A 16,057-nucleotide genomic window follows, 5' to 3' on the forward strand; every position below is an offset into this window, starting at 1 on the left:
CTGCGGCCACGGGGTTACACCAACCTGCCCAGCCCAGAGGGGGTTACACCAACCTGACCAGCCCAGAGAGGGTCACACCAACCTGCCCGGCCCACAGGGGTTACAACAACCTGCCTGGCCCACAGGGGTTACACCAACCTGCCTGGCCCACAGGGGTTACACCAACCTGCCTGGCCCACAGGGTCACACCAACCTGCCCGGCCCACAGGGGTTACACCAACCTGCCCGGCCCACAGGGTTACACCAACCTGCCCGGCCCACAGGGTTACACCAACCTGCCCAGCTCAGAGGGGATTACACCAACCTGCCCGGCCCACAGGGTTACACCAACCTGCCCGACCCACAGGGTCACACCAACCTGCCCAGCCCAGAGGGGATTACACCAACCTGCCCGGCCCACAGGGTTACACCAACCTGCCTGGCCCACAGGGTCACACCAACCTGCCCAGCCCAGAGAGGTTTACACCAACCTGCCCGGCCCACAGGTTACACCAACCTGCCCGGCCCACAGGGGTTACACCAACCTGCCCGGCCCACAGGATTACACCAACCTGCCCAGCCCAGAGGGGGTTACACCAACCTGACCAGCCCAGAGAGGGTCACACCAACCTGCCTGGCCCACAGGGTTACACCAACCTGCCAGCCCACAGGGTCACACCTATTGCCTGGCCCACAGGGTCACACCTATTGCCCAGCCCACAGGGTTACACCATCCGGCCCGGCCCACAGGGGTTACACCAACCTGCCCTGGCCACAGGGGGTACACAAACCTGCCCAGCCCACAGGGGTCACACCAACCTGCCCGGCCCACAGGGGTCACACCAACCTGCCCGACCCACAGGGGTCACACCAACCTGCCCGACACACAGGGGTTACACCAACCTGCCCGGCCCACGGGGTTACACCAACCTGCCCAGCCCAGAGGGGATTACACCAACCTGCCCGACACACAGGGGTTACACCAACCTGCCTGGCCCACGGGGTTACACCAACCTGCCCGGCCCACAGGGTTACACCAACCTGCCGAGCCCAGAGGGGGTTACACCCACCTGACCAGCCCAGAGAGGGTCACACCAACCTGCCCGGCCCACGGGGGTTACAACAACCTGCCTGGCCCACAGGAGTTACACCAACCTGCCTGGCCCACAGGGGTTATACCAACCTGCCTGGCCCACAGGGGTTATACCAACCTGCCCGGCCCAGAGGGCTGCACCAACCTGCCCGGCCCACAGGGGTTACACCAACCTGCCTGGCCCACAGGGGTTACACCAACCTTCCCAGCCCACAGGGGTTACACCAACCTGCCGGCCCAGAGGGCTGCACCAACCTGCCCGGCCCACAGGGGTTACACCAACCTGCCTGGCCCACAGGGGTTACACCAACCTGCCCAGCCCACAGGGGTTACACCAACCTGCCCGGCCCAGAGGGGATTGCACAAACCTGCCCGGCCCACAGGGTCACACCAACCTGCCCGGCCCACAGGGGTTACACCAACCTGCCCAGCCCACAGGGTCACACCAACCTGCCCGGCCCACAGGGTCACACCAACCTTCCCGGCCCACAGGGGTTACACCAACCTGCCTGGCCCACAGGGTTACACCAACCTACCCGGCCCAGTGTTACACCAACTTGCCCGTCCCACAGGGGTTACACCAACCTCCTGTCCCGCCCAGAGGGGGTTACACCAACCTGCCCAGCCCACAGGGGTTACACAAACCTGCCCGGCCCACAGGGTTACACCAACCTGCCCGGCCCACAGGGGTTACACCAACCTGCCTGGCCCACAGGGTCACACCAACCTGCCCGGCCCACAGGGGTTACACCAACCTGCCCAGCCCACAGGGTCACACCAACCTCCTGCCCAGCCCAGAGGGGGTTACACCAACCTGCCCAGCCCACAGGGGTTACACCAACGTGCCCGGCCCAGAGGGTCACACCAACCTCCTGCCCAGCCCAGAGGGGGTTACACCAACCTGCCCGGCCCACAGGGGTTACACCAGCGTGCCCGGCCCACAGGGTTACACCAACCTGCCCGGCGCACAGGGGTCACACCAACCTGCCCGGCCCACAGGGTCACACCAACCTGCCAGCCCAGAGAGGGTTACACCAACCTGCCCGGCCCACAGGGTTACACCAACCTGCCCGGCCCACAGGGGTTACACCAACCTGCCCAGCCCAGAGGGGGTTACACCAACCTGACCAGCCCAGAGAGGGTCACACCAACCTGCCCGGTCCACAGGGGTTACAACAACCTGTCTGGCCCACAGGGGTTACACCAACCTGCCTGGCCCACAGGGGTTACACCAACCTGCCTGGCCCACAGGGTCACACCAACCTGCCCGGCCCACAGGGGGTACACCAACCTGCCCGGCCCACAGGGGTTACACCAACCTGCCCGGCCCACAGGGTTACACCAACCTGCCCAGCTCAGAGGGGATTACACCAACCTGCCCGGCCCACAGGGTTACACCAACCTGCCCAGCCCAGAGGGGATTACACCAACCTGCCCGGCCCACGGGGTTACACCAACCTGCCCGGCCCACAGGGTCACACCAACCTGCCCAGCCCAGAGGGATTACACCAACCTGCCTGGCCCACAGGGGTTATACCAACCTGCCCGGCCCAGAGGGCTGCACCAACCTGCCCGGCCCACAGGGGTTACACCAACCTGCCTGGCCCACAGGGGTTACACCAACCTTCCCAGCCCACAGGGGTTACACCAACTTGCCCGGCCCAGAGGGCTGCACCAACCTGCCCGGCCCACAGGGGTTACACCAACCTGCCTGGCCCACAGGGGTTACACCAACCTTCCCAGCCCACAGGGGTTACACCAACCTGCCCGGCCCAGAGGGTTACACCAACCTGCCCGGCCCACAGGGTCACACCAACCTGCCCGGCCCACAGGGGTTACACCAACCTGCCCAGCCCACAGGGTCACACCAACCTGCCCGGGCCACAGGGGTCACACCAACTGACCGGCCCACAGGGTTACACCAACCTGCCTGGCCCACAGGGTTACACCAACCTACCCGGCCCAGTGTTACACCAACTTGCCCGTCCCACAGGGGTTACACCAACCTCCTGTCCCGCCCAGAGGGGGTTACACCAACCTGCCCGGCCCACAGGGGTTACACCAACCTGCCCGGCCCACAGGGTTACACCAACCTGCCCGGCCCACAGGGGTTACACCAACCTGCCTGGCCCACAGGGTCACACCAACCTGCCCGGCCCACAGGGGTTACACCAACCTGCCCAGCCCACAGGGTTACACCAACCTAACTGGCCCAGATGGGATTACACCAACCTGCTTGACCCACAGGGTCACACCAACAGCCTGGCCCACAGGGGTTACACCAACCTGCCTGACCCACAGGGTTACACCAACCTGCCCGGCGCACAGGGTTACACCAACCTGCCTGACCCACAGGATTACACCAACCTGCCCAGCGCACAGGGTCACACCAATTGCCTGGCCCACAGGGTTACACCAACCGGCCCGGCCCACAGGGGTTACACCAACCTGCCCGGCCCACAGGGTTACACCAACCTAACTGGCCCAGAGGAGATTACACCAACCTGCCTGACCCACAGGGTCACACCAACAGCCTGGCCCACAGGGTTACACCAACCTGCCCGGCCCACAGTGTTACACCAACCTGCCCGGCCCACAGGGTCACACCAACCTGCCTGACCCACAGGGTTACACCAACCTGCCTGGCCCACAGGGTTACACCAACCTCCCCGGCCCACAGTGTTACACCAACCTGCCCGGCCCACAGGGTTACCCCAACCTGCCCGTCCCACACGAGTTACACCAAGAGAGCAAAAAGCCATTACTGCATATCATGCTATTCTTCAGAACACTTTTTTGCTTAGAAGTGAGTCAAAACAAAAACTTTGCACACATTAGGAACAGTAGAGGAGAGGTCACCCTGTTGGGAGTTGTCTATAGACCTCCGAATAGTCCCAGAGATGTCTAGGAAAGGATTGCAAAGATGATTCTTGACAGGAGCGAGAGTAACAGGGTAGTTGTTATGGGGGACTTTAACTTTCCAAATATTGACTGGAAATACTATAGTTCGAGTACTATAGATGGGTCAGTTTTTGTCCAGTGTGTGCAGGAGGGTTTTCTGACACAGTATGTAGACAGACCAACAAGGGGCGAGGCCACATTGGATTTGGTACTGGGTAATGAACCCGGCCAGGTGTTAGATTTAGATGTAGGTGAGCACTTTGGTGATAGTGATCACAACTCGGTTATGTTTACTTTAGCAATGGGCAGGGATAGGTATATATCGCAAGGCAAGAATTATAGCTGGGGGAAAGGCAATTATGATGCTATTCGGCAAGATTTAGGAGATATAGGATGGGGAAGGAAACTGCAGGGGATGGGTACAATCGAAATGTGGAGCTTTTTCAAGGAACAGCTACTGCGTGTCCTTGATAAGTATGTACCTGTCAGGCAGGGAGGAAGTTGTCGAGCAAGGGAACCGTGGTTTACTAAGGAAGTTGAAGCACTTGTCAAGAGGAAGAAGAAGGCTTATGTTCGGATGAGACATGAAGGCTCAGTTAGGGCACTTGAGAGTTACAAGTTAGCCAGGAAGGACCTAAAGGGAGAGTTAAGAAGAGCGAGGAGAGGACACGAAAAGTCGTTGGCGGATAGGATCAAGGAAAACCCTAAGGCTTTCTATAGGTATATCAGGAACAAAAGAATGACTCGAGTAAGATTAGGGCCAATCAAGGATAGTAGTGGAAAGTTGTATGTGGAATCAGAGGAGATAGGGGAAGCATTAAATGGATATTTTTCGTCAGTGTTTACACTGGAGAAAGACAATGTTGTCGAGGAGAACACTCAGGTTCAGTCGACCAGGCTAGATGGAATTGAGGTTCAAAAGGAGGAGGTGTTAGCAATTTTAGAAAATGTCAAAATAGATAAGTCCCCTGGGCCAGATGGGATTTATCCTAGGATTCTCTGGGAAGCCAGGGAGGAGATTGCAGAGCCTTTGTCCTTGATATTTATGTCGTCTTTGTCGACAGGAATAGTGCCGGAAGACTGGAGGATAGCAAATGTTGTCCCCTTGTTCAAGAAGGGGAGTAGAGACAACCCTGGTAATTATAGACCTGTGAGCCTTACTTCGGTTGTGGGTAAAATGTTGGAAAAGGTTATAAGAGATAGGGTTTATAATCATCTTGAAAAGAACAAGTTGATTAGCGATACTCAACACGGTTTTGTGAAGGGTAGGTCATGTCTCACAAACCTTATTGAGTTTTTTGAGAAGGTGACCAAACAGGTGGATCAGGGTAAAGCTGTTGATGTGGTGTATATGGATTTCAGTAAGGCGTTTGATAAGGTTCCCCACGGTAGGCTATTGCAGAAAATAAGGAAGTATGGAATTGAAGGTGATTTAGCGGTTTGGATCAGTAATTGGCTAGCTGAAAGAAGACAGAGGGTGGTGGTTGATGGCAAATGTTCATCCTGGAGTTCAGTTACTAGTGGTGTACCGCAAGGATCTGTTTTGGGGCCACTGCTGTTTGTCATTTTTATAAATGACCTGGAAGAGGGTGTAGAAGGATGGGTTAGTAAATTTGCAGATGACACGAAGGTCGGTGGAGTTGTGGATAGTGCTGAAGGATGTTATAGGATACAGAGGGACATAGATAAGCTGCAGAGCTGGGCTGAGAGGTGGCAGATGGAGTTTAATGCGGAAAAGTGTGAGGTGGTTCACTTTGGAAGGAGTAACAGGAATGCAGAGTACTGGGCTAATGGCAAGATTCTTGGTAGTGTAGATGAACAGAGAGATCTCGGCATCCAGGTACATAAATCCTTGAAAGTTGCCACCCAGGTTAATAGGGCTGTTAAGAAGGCATATGGTGTGCTAGCCTTTATAAGCAGGGGGATTGAGTTTCGGAACCACAGGGTCATGCTGCAGCTGTACATAACTCTGGTGCGGCCACACCTGGAGTACTGCGTGCAGTTCTGGTCACCACATTATAGGAAGGATGTGGAAGCTTTGGAAAGGGTTCAGAGGAGATTTACTAGGATGTTGCCTGGTATGGAGGGAAGGTCTTACGAGGAAAGGCTCAGGGAATTGAGGTTGTTTTCGTTAGAGAGGAGAAGGCTGAGAGGTGACTTAATAGAGACATATAAGATAGTCAGAGGGTTAGATAGGGTGGACAGTGAGAGTCTTTTTCCTCGGATGGTGATGACCAACACGAGGGGACATAGCTTTAAATTGAGGGGTGGTAGATATAGGACAGATGTCAGAGGCAGTTTCTTTACTCCGAGAGTAGTAGGGGTGTGGAACGCCCTGCCTGCAACAGTAGTAGACTCGCCAACTTTAAGGGCATTTAAGTGGTCACTGGATAGACATATGGATGAAAATGGAATAGTGTAGGTCAGATAGGCTTCAGATGGTTTCACAGGTCGGCGCAACATCGAGGGCCGAAGGGCCCGTACTGCGCTGTAGTGTTCTATGTTCTATGTTCTATGTTCTACATACCTTGAAATGTAATGGAGGGTCTCCTTTTAAATTAACAGGATGAAAAAAGGTGCTGCTATCATTTTATTTCTGCCATCAGAACACATGTCTACTGATGTGGTTTCTTCATCAGATGCAATCAGAATGTGTTAGCATTTTTAGCAGCAGATGAGCAAGTCAGCTGACCAAAATAAAACTCAACAAAAAAGGTACAAATCCCAGAAGTGACAGGCACAGTTTTAGTTTCCTTCAAAAATTTTAAACTTGTCTTTTTTATCAACTCCACTTCCTTCAGTTCATTGTACAGCGAATTTCATTGCTACTAAATCTTAGAGCCGCAGGTGCAAATGGCGTAGAATGGAGTCTGGAGGTCACTCGCATGGAGCTTCGACGTCATGTGCATGGCAAAAGTAGGTTAAGACAACTTTGCCTGCTGGAGGGAGCTAGTTGACTTAAAGCTATTGTACTTTGTAAAGGCAAGTCCATTTAGTTCAGCGGTGTCGCTCACAATACGTCAGGTCCCTTTGTCCCTCATTCACTCAGTAAGGCAGAGGTCAGTCAAATGTCTCCTTTGTTATTGAAACACACACAATCATGATCCAAAAGTAATCCTGATCATCTTCAAAGTTAGAGATTCTCTTGCTTACTGATGAACAAATGAAAGCATTAACTCTGCTCATTTTTAACAGCCCAGTTTCATGTTGAAATATGTCTAGAATTCAGCAGCTTTTTGGCTACAAAATACTTCATTGTTGTCAAGGTCGTTCATTAAATCTCGCCCAAATTTGTTTATTTTTGTGCGCTAGCAGGTATTTCCACAATTTAGCTGTTGTAATTGTTACCTGCATCATCACTAGCAGGCGAATTAACACTTTTATTTGATAGCAGTTCATCGATATCATCGTCATCAAAGCCATGAAACGTGGAAGTATCACTTTCAGACGTTGCACCAAACAAGTCCTCTGCACTGCGTAAGTCCAGATCATTTACGATTCCTTGTCCCAAATAAGCTAATATGCATGATGACGTACATATCAGCACATGGGTTCAGCAATACACACACACACAAAATGAAAAAAATAAAAAATAAAAATCAATCATCTATCGTTTCTCTAAAATATACAAGATCCATGCTAGCAACAAGCCTCAGGTCTTAATCTCATACCCTGCTACTGAGCAGTCAGCAAAAGGGTTAAAATTAAACCAAGAGATTATAACGCAGCAGGGTAGCATGGTGGTTAGCATAAATGCTTCACAGCTCCAGGGTCCCAGGTTCGATTCCCGGCTGGGTCACTGTCTGTGTGGAGTCTGCATGTCCTCCCCCTGTGTGCGTGGGTTTCCTCCGGGTGCTCCGGTTTCCTCCCACAGTCCAAAGATGTGCGGGTTAGGTGGATTGCCATGCTAAATTACCCATAGTGTCCTAATAAAAAGTAAGGTTAAGGGGGGGGGTTGTTGGGTTACGGGTATAGGGTGGATACGTGGGTTTGAGTAGGGTGATCATGGCTCGACATAACATTGAGGGCCGAAGGGCCTGTTCTGTGCTGTACTGTTCTATGTTCTATAACAAACACCTTTTAATTTAATTGCTTTGGTAGCAAATAGTAAAATCTGACAATTCTCTGAAATGAAATTAACCACATTATTTTTCAAATACACAAGCATATTTGAAACCAGGGAAAGTCAGTTTTGCTGCATAAATACTTACAGTTTCAAACTAGACTTTATATAGAAATAATATTATGGAGGGAGACATGGTAGAAAGAGTTAAACATATTTCAGAACAGTTGAGGCACTTAGATTTAGATTTAGAACAGTACAGCACAGAACAGGCCCTTCGGCCCTCGATGTTGTGCCGAGCAATGATCACCCTACTCAAACCCACGTATCCACCCTATACCCGTAACCCAACAACCCCCCACTTAACCTTATTTTTTTTTTAGGACACTACGGGCAATTGAGCATGGCCAATCCACCTAACCCGCACATCTTTGGACTGTGGGAGGAAACCGGAGCAGGAGAGAAAGGCAGAGAGTAGCGAAGATTTTAAAGTAGGAAAATCTGTATATCGATTGAAGTGCCTTGGTTTTGTTTGAACAGAACAGACAGTTGGGAGAATATAATCCACAAATTTAAAATATTACTGCTTTTCGAATTAACTTTGCTGCAATATTAAAGTACTTATTTATTAACTTACAATTTTCACTGATGGCAGTCTCATAACAGGGAACAGGGCTTAAAAACCAAGTGAAACAGAATTCTTGCATATGCCTTGCTCTATATTATCTTGTATTCTACCAATTAACAAAAAAAGCAAGTCAGAGTCAAAGTTTCACAAACTGTTTAACAGTCATTAACCTCAGAATTAGTGTGATGACAAATTATTTGGCAATTTCAAAATTTGATCTCTATTTGTTAAAAAATGTTATTTGACAAATCAGTTATGGAACAACACATTTATAAAATGTATTTTTGTATTCATCCTTACATTAAGAAAAAGCTCAATCTGCAAACTTTAATTTTCTCATTTTGCATCATTTGAATTTGCTCCGAGTACTGTATATTCCTTATTTGCAAAGTCTTGTCTCGCTAATACACTCAAAATTCATAGATGTGGTGCATTATGGCACACCAATTTTAAGAAAGCTGCACATAACTCTTCGAGGCACGAATCACTTATGTTTTGACAATGCAGCAGCAGCGCTATGCAAGAACTGATCTAATCAGCTGCAATTTCAAATCAATTCAATGATTACATCTTCTGATCATTTGATAGAATTCCAAGGATACACTTACCAGAGACTCCATAGTCTGAGCACGAGACTAGCTCCTCAGCCCTGCCTGGTTTTTTATTCATGTTCAACCCACCGAGGCAGAAGTCACAGTAATTATTGGAAATGACCATGCCATCTGGGCCTTTCCGAGCTGTGTAAATACATGGGTATAAAGTTAGAATGCAAGTTCTCAAACAACTAACTACCAAATTGAACTATAAATCTACAATTAGAACAATTGAGAACCCTGTCCCACCAAAAAATATATATTCATCTTTATTTTCATCTCAAGCTCATGAAAAGTTAAAGTGACAAACAGTGATTATTGAATCTTGCACATTTCATGCTTCTCAAAAAGCAGGTATATTACTGACAGAATCATTTTTGTCGATCTTTTCTTTGATTGATGATTTCTAACATACATGTGTATGTTGACCTGCGTTGGCTCCAGGCCTAGCAATGCATCGGTTTGAAAATGTTAATTTTTGTTTTCAAATCCCTTCATAGCCTCACCTGTCACTGTCTCAGTCATCCCTCTGACCATAGAACCTTCCAAGATCTCTGTATCGCTCCAATTTGGCCTTGTACATCCTCTTTTCTATTGTTCCACCGTGTCTTCAACTGTTAAGATTCTAAACTCCAAAATACCCTCCTTAAACTTCACTGCCTCTCAACTGCCTCTCTGGGCAGCACGGTAGCTCACATGGTTAGCACTGTGACTTCACAGCGCGCCAGGGTCCCAGGTTCGATTCCCTGCTGGGCCACTGTCTGTGAGGAGGAAGCACATTCTCCCCATGTGGGTTTCCTCCAGTCCAAAGACACAGAACAAAGAACAACAAAGAAAATTACAGCACAGGAAGAGGCCCTTCGGCCCTCCCTGCCTGCGCCGATCCAGATCCTTTATCTAAACCTGTCGCCTATTTTTCAAGGATCCACGTCCCTCTGTTCCCCGCCCGTTCATACATCTGTCTAGATACATCTTAAATGATGCTATCGTGCCCAGCTCTACCAAAGCATTCCAGGCACCCACCACCCTCTGCGTAAAAAACTTTCCACGCACATCTCCCTTAATCTTTTCCCCTCTCACCTCGAAATCGTGACCCCCTTGTAATTGAAATCCTCACTCTTGGAAAAAGCTTGTTGCTATCCACCCTGTCCATACCTCTCATAATTTTGTAGACGTCAATCTCCCCTATCAACCTCCTTCTTTCCAACGAAAACAATCCTAATCTACTCAACCTTTCTTCATAGCTAGCACCCACCAGACCAGGCAACATCCTGGTGAACCTCCTCTGCACCCTCTCTAAAGCATCCACATCCTTCTGATAATGTGGCGACCAGAACTGCACGCAGTATTCCAAATGTGGCCTAACCAAAGTCCGATACAACTGTAACATGACCTGCCGACTCTTGTACTCAATACCCCGTCCGATGAAGGCAAGCATGCTGTATGCCTTCTTGGCCACTCTATTGACCTGCGTTGCCACCGCCAGGGTACCTGAACTCCCAGATCTCTCTGTACATCAGTTTTCCCCAGGACTCTTCCATTGACCGTATTGTCCGCTCTTGAATTAGATCTTCCAAAATGCATCACCTCGCATTTGCCTGTATTGAACGCCATCTGCCATTTCTCTGCCCAACTCTCCAATCTATCTATATTCTCTGCTGTGTTCTCTGACAGTCCTCCTTGCTATCTGCAGCTCCACTTATCTTAGTATCATCTGCAAACTTGCTAATCAGACCACCGAGACCTTCGTCCAGATCATTTACGTATATCACAAACGACAGTGGTCCGAGCACGGATCCCTGTGGAACACCACTAGTCACCCTTCTTCATTTTGAGACACTCCCTTCCACGTCTACTCTCTGTCTCCTGTTGCCCAGCCAGTTCTTTATCCATCTAGCTAGTACACCCTGAACCCTGTACGACTTCACTTTTTCCATCAACCTGCCATGGGAAACTTTATCAAACGCCTTACTGAAGTCCATGGATATGACATCTACAGCCCTTCCCTCATCAATTAACTTTGTCATTTCCTCAAACAATTCCATTAGGATTGTAAGACATGACCTTCCCTGCACAAAACCATGCTGCCTATCACTGATAAGTCTATTTTCTTCCAAATGTGAATAGATCCTATCCCTCAATATCTTCTCCAACAGTTTGCCGACCACTGACGTCAAACTCACAGGTCTCCCTGGATCATCCCTGCTACCCTTCTTAAACAAAGGGATAACATTAGCAATTCTCCAGTCCTCTGGGACCTCACCCATGCTCAAGGATGCTGCAAAGATATCTGTTAAGGCCCCAGCTATTTCGTCCCTCGCTTCCCTCAGTAACCTGGGATAGATCCCATCCGGACTTGGAGACTTATCCACCTTAATGCCTTTCAGAACACCCAAAACTTCCCCCTTCCTTATGCCGACTTGACCTAGAGCATTTAAACATCCATCCTCAACATCCGTCATGTCCCTCTCCTTGGTTAATACCGATGCAAAGTACTCATTAAGAATCTCACCCATTTCCTCTGACTCCACGCATAAATTCCCTCTTTTGTCTTTGAGTGGGCCAATCCTTTCTCTAGTTACCCTCTTGCTCCTTATGTACGAATAAAAGGCTTTGGGATTTTCCTTAACCGTTAGCCAAAGATATTTCATGACCCCTTTTAGCCCTCTTTATTGCTCGTTTGAGATTTGTCCTACTTTCCCGATATTCCTCCAAAGCTTCATCAGTTTTAAGTTGCTTAGATCTTATGTATGCTGCCTTTTTCATTTTAGCTACTCTCACAATTCCACCCGTCATCCATGGTTCCCTAAACTTGCCATTTCTATCCCTCATTTTCACAGGGACAGGTCTGTCCTGCACTCTAATCAACCTTTCCTGAAAAGACTCCCACATTTCAAATGTGGATTTTCCCTTAAACAGCTGCTCCCAATCCACATTCCCTAACTCCTGCCGAATTTTGTTATACTTGGACTTCCCCAATTTAGCACTCTTCCTTTTGGACCACTCTCGTCTTTGTCCATGAGTATTCTAAAACTTACAGAATTGTGATCGCTATTCCCAAAGTAATTACCGACTGAAACTTCAACCACCTGGCCGGGATCATTCCCCAATACCAGATCCAGTATGGCCCCTTCCCGAGTTGGACTATTTACATACTGCTCTAAAAAACTCTCCTGGATGCTCCTTACAAACTCTGCTCCATCTACGCCTCCAACACTACATGAGTCCCATTCAATGTTGGGGAAGTTAAAATCTCCCATCACAACCACCCTATTGCTCCTACATTTTTTGATAATCTGTCTACATATTTGTACCTCTACTTCATGCTCATTTTTGGGAGGCCTGTAGTAAAGTCCCAACAATGTTACTGCACCCTTCCTATTTCTTAGCTCTACCCATATTGTCTCAGTGCTCGAATTCACCATCATGCCCTTCTTAATCACAGCTGTGATATCATCTCTGACCAGTAATGCAACTCCTCCACCCCTTCTACCTCCCTCTCTATCCCTCCTGAAGCATCTATACCCTGGGTTATTTAGGTGCCAGTCCTGCCCTTCCCTCAACCAAGTCTCAGTAATACCAATAGCATCATATTCCCAGGTACTAATCCAAGCCCTAAGTTCATCTGCCTTACCTGCTGCACTTCTCGCATTAAAACAAATGCACCTCAGACCACCTGTCCCTTAGCATTCATCATCTCTTCCCTGTCTACTCTTCCCCTTAGTCACATTGAGTTTATTATCTAGTACCTTACTGGCTTTAGTTGCTGCCTCATTACTGACCTCTAACTTCCTAATCTGGTTCCCATCCCCCTGCCACATTAGTTTAAAACCTCCCCAACAGTGTCAGCAAAAGCACCCCCTAGGACATTGGTTCCAGTGCTGCCCAGGTGTAGACCATCTGATTTGTAATGGTCCCACCACCCCCAGAACCGGTTCCAATGTCCCAAAAATCTGAACCCCTCCCTCCTGCACCATCTCTCAAGCCACGTATTCATTCTGACTATTCTTGAATTTCTACTCTGGCGTGCAAGGTTAGGTGGATTGGCCATGCTAAATTTCCTTTAGTGTCCAAAAAGGTTAAGAGTTAGTGGTTTATGGGGATAGGGTGGAAGTGAGTGAGGTCTTAAGTGGGTGAGTGCAGACTCGATGGGCCGAATGGCCTCCTTCTGAATTGTGTGTTCTATGTATCTATGTATCGCTTTCCTTATTTAAGACTCTTCTCCGGTTCCAATACCTTCCAATGCAGCTTGGCGCTAAATGTTGTTTGATAAGGTTCCTGTGAAATACCTTGGGATGTTTTAAAAGATTAAATTATGCTTTTCAAATGATATAAGTTGTTCTCATTGTTGGGAAGGGATTAAAGATGCAGTGGCAACAAGACACAGTAAATTAGTGCAAAACATGTGTTTTTCCGATTGGAGGGCATAATATAGAATGTGCCTCACCATGCTTTGTTAAACATGGCTTGATTGCACGACGACAGCTTCACAAACCTTGGATCGACAATTACCAGCCTAAATCAGCACCAGGAATGCCAAGGCTGCAGCTGTCATGCCAAAGTTGAGTAACTGAGTTCCCAATAGCAAGGTAACCAAAAATAAAAGCTTTGTGAGTACCAGGCTCATGTTCTCAGCAGCGCCCTTTAGAGCAGTGAGGCATGGACAAACGTTTTTTTAAAAATTATTCATATGATGTGGACGTCACTGGCTCGGCCAGTACTTAATTGCCCATCACTAATTGTCCTCGAGAAGTTGGTTGTGAGGCACCTTCTTAAGTCGCTGCAAGTGGTGTAGTACTGTTAAGTGATATAGGTACACCACAGTGCTGTTAGGAAGGGAGTTCCAGGATTTTGACTTAGTAATGGTGATATAGTTCCATATCAGGATGGTGAGTGGTGGTGGTGGTTGGGGGGGGGGGGGGGGTCCGTTCTCAGTGGTAGAGATCACAGGCGGGATTCTCCCCGACCCAGCAGGGCGAGCGGTCACAGCGCCGAGGCGTGGCGTGAACCACTCCGCCTTCGGCCCGCCCCTTCAGTGGTTAGGCCGGCATGGTGAGGTTTTCGCCGTGCCAACAGGCGCGGAAGGGCCTCCGCCGGCTGGCGCATGCGCGGGAGCGCCAGCGTGTGCTGGTGTCATCCTATCGCATGCGCAGGGGGGTTCATCTCTGCACCGGCCATGGTGGAGGTTCACAGCAGCCAGTCGGAGTGAAAGAGTGCCCCCACGGCACATGTCCACCCGCGGATCAGTGGGCCCCGATCGCGGGCCAGGCCACCGTTGGGGCACCCCCACTGGGCCAGATCCCCCCCGTGCCCCACTGAGGACCCCGGAGGCCACCCACAGAGTCAGGCCCTGCAGATAAGTACCAGGTCTATTGGACCCGGCAGGACCGGCCTAAAACGGCCAGCCGCTCGGCCCATCGCAGGCCGGAGAATTGCTAGCGGGGGGGGGGGGCTGCTGCCAGCGGCCGGCAACTAGTGCGCTGCGATTCCCGTCCTCGCCAAAATCTCCCAAAAAACCTGCTCATCCTCGTCCCGGACATATGAGCCCTGTGCAGTACCTTAAACTGGATGAGGCTAAGCCTCGCACATGAAGAGGAGGAGTTCACCCTCTCCAGGGCATTCGCCCATGTCCCCTCCTCAATCTGCTCCCCCAGCTCCACTTCCCACTTAGCCTTCAGCTCCCCTACCGACGCCTCCTCCACCTCCTGCATCACCTGGTAAATGTCAGACACCTTCCCATCCCCAACCCACACCCCCGAAAGCACCCTATCCCTTACCCCCCACGGGGGCAGCAAAGGGAACCCCTCCACCTGCCGCCTCGCAAACGCCTTGACCTGAAGGTACCTGAACATATTCCCTGGGGGGAGCTCAAACTTCTCCTCCAGCTCACCCAGGCTAGCAAACATCCCGTCAATGAACAGGTCTCCCAACTTCCTTATGGAACTCGCCATCAATGTTCCCTGGGACAAACCGGTGGTTCCCCCGCAGCGGGGCCTCCACCGAGCCCCCCACTTCCCCCCTGTGTCGCCTCCACAGCCCCCAAATCTTGAGGGTAGCCGCCACCACCGGGCTCGTTGTGTACCTCATTGGAGGGAGCGGCAACGGCACTGTTACGAGTGCCTTCAGGCTCATGCCTCCACAGGATGGAGATAACAATAATAAACAACCCCCGGACCCGTAACAATGCATAACACGAACCCCCCCCCCACCCCCCAAGCCCGATGAACAACAAAATAAATTTAAAATAAATTAAATTAACATAAACAAATCTCCCCTGAACCCCCCCCCCCCCGGGTTGCCGCTGCTGCTGACTTAGTTTCCTATCGTTGAGCCAGAAAGACAAGGAAAGGCTGCCACCGCCTAAAGAACCCTTGTACCGACTCCCTCAGGACGAATTTGACCTTCTCCAGCTTAATGAATCCCGCCATGTCATTGATCCAGGTCTCCATGCTTGGGTGTCTCACATCTTCCCATAGCAACAAGATCCTCCGCCATGCTGCCTCCATCCATCCGTTTCCATGCTGCCCCCTCCCCATCCATTACCCACTTGCATATCATCGAGACATTAGCCACCCAATAGTACCCAGAGAGGTTGGGCAGCGCCAGCCCCGCTCTATCCCTGCCCCGCTCCAAAATAACCCTCCTCACCCTCGGAGTTCCATGCACCCAAACAAATCCCGTGATGCTGCTGTTCACCCTCCTGAAAAAGGCCCTCGAAATAAGAATGGGGAGGCACTGGAACAAAAACAAAAAACTCGGGAGCACCGTCATTTTAACGGACTGGACTCTACCCGCCAACG

At 50.2% G+C, this 16,057-nt stretch overlaps 1 protein-coding gene across 7 annotated transcripts in view; it reads right to left on the reverse strand.

Annotated features, from left to right (window-relative positions):
• The window catches only part of LOC119955427 (zinc finger protein DPF3-like), a 402,756-nt gene that overhangs the window by 139,832 nt on the left and 246,867 nt on the right, over nt 1-16,057 (reverse strand). For 6 of the 7 annotated variants that reach the window (XM_038781601.1, XM_038781620.1, XM_038781583.1 and 3 more), the window contains 2 exons: nt 9,273-9,401; nt 7,322-7,489 (listed from right to left, as the gene is read on the reverse strand). In XM_038781601.1, the coding sequence (XP_038637529.1) occupies nt 7,322-7,489; nt 9,273-9,401 (297 nt within the window). Of the gene's footprint in view, nt 1-6,500; nt 7,490-9,272; nt 9,402-16,057 lie in introns of all 7 variants that reach the window. The other variant, XR_005458471.1, reaches the window with a different exon arrangement.

Source organism: Scyliorhinus canicula, chromosome 2 (genome assembly GCF_902713615.1).
Source record: "Scyliorhinus canicula chromosome 2, sScyCan1.1, whole genome shotgun sequence".
Lineage (NCBI taxonomy): Eukaryota > Metazoa > Chordata > Chondrichthyes > Carcharhiniformes > Scyliorhinidae > Scyliorhinus > Scyliorhinus canicula.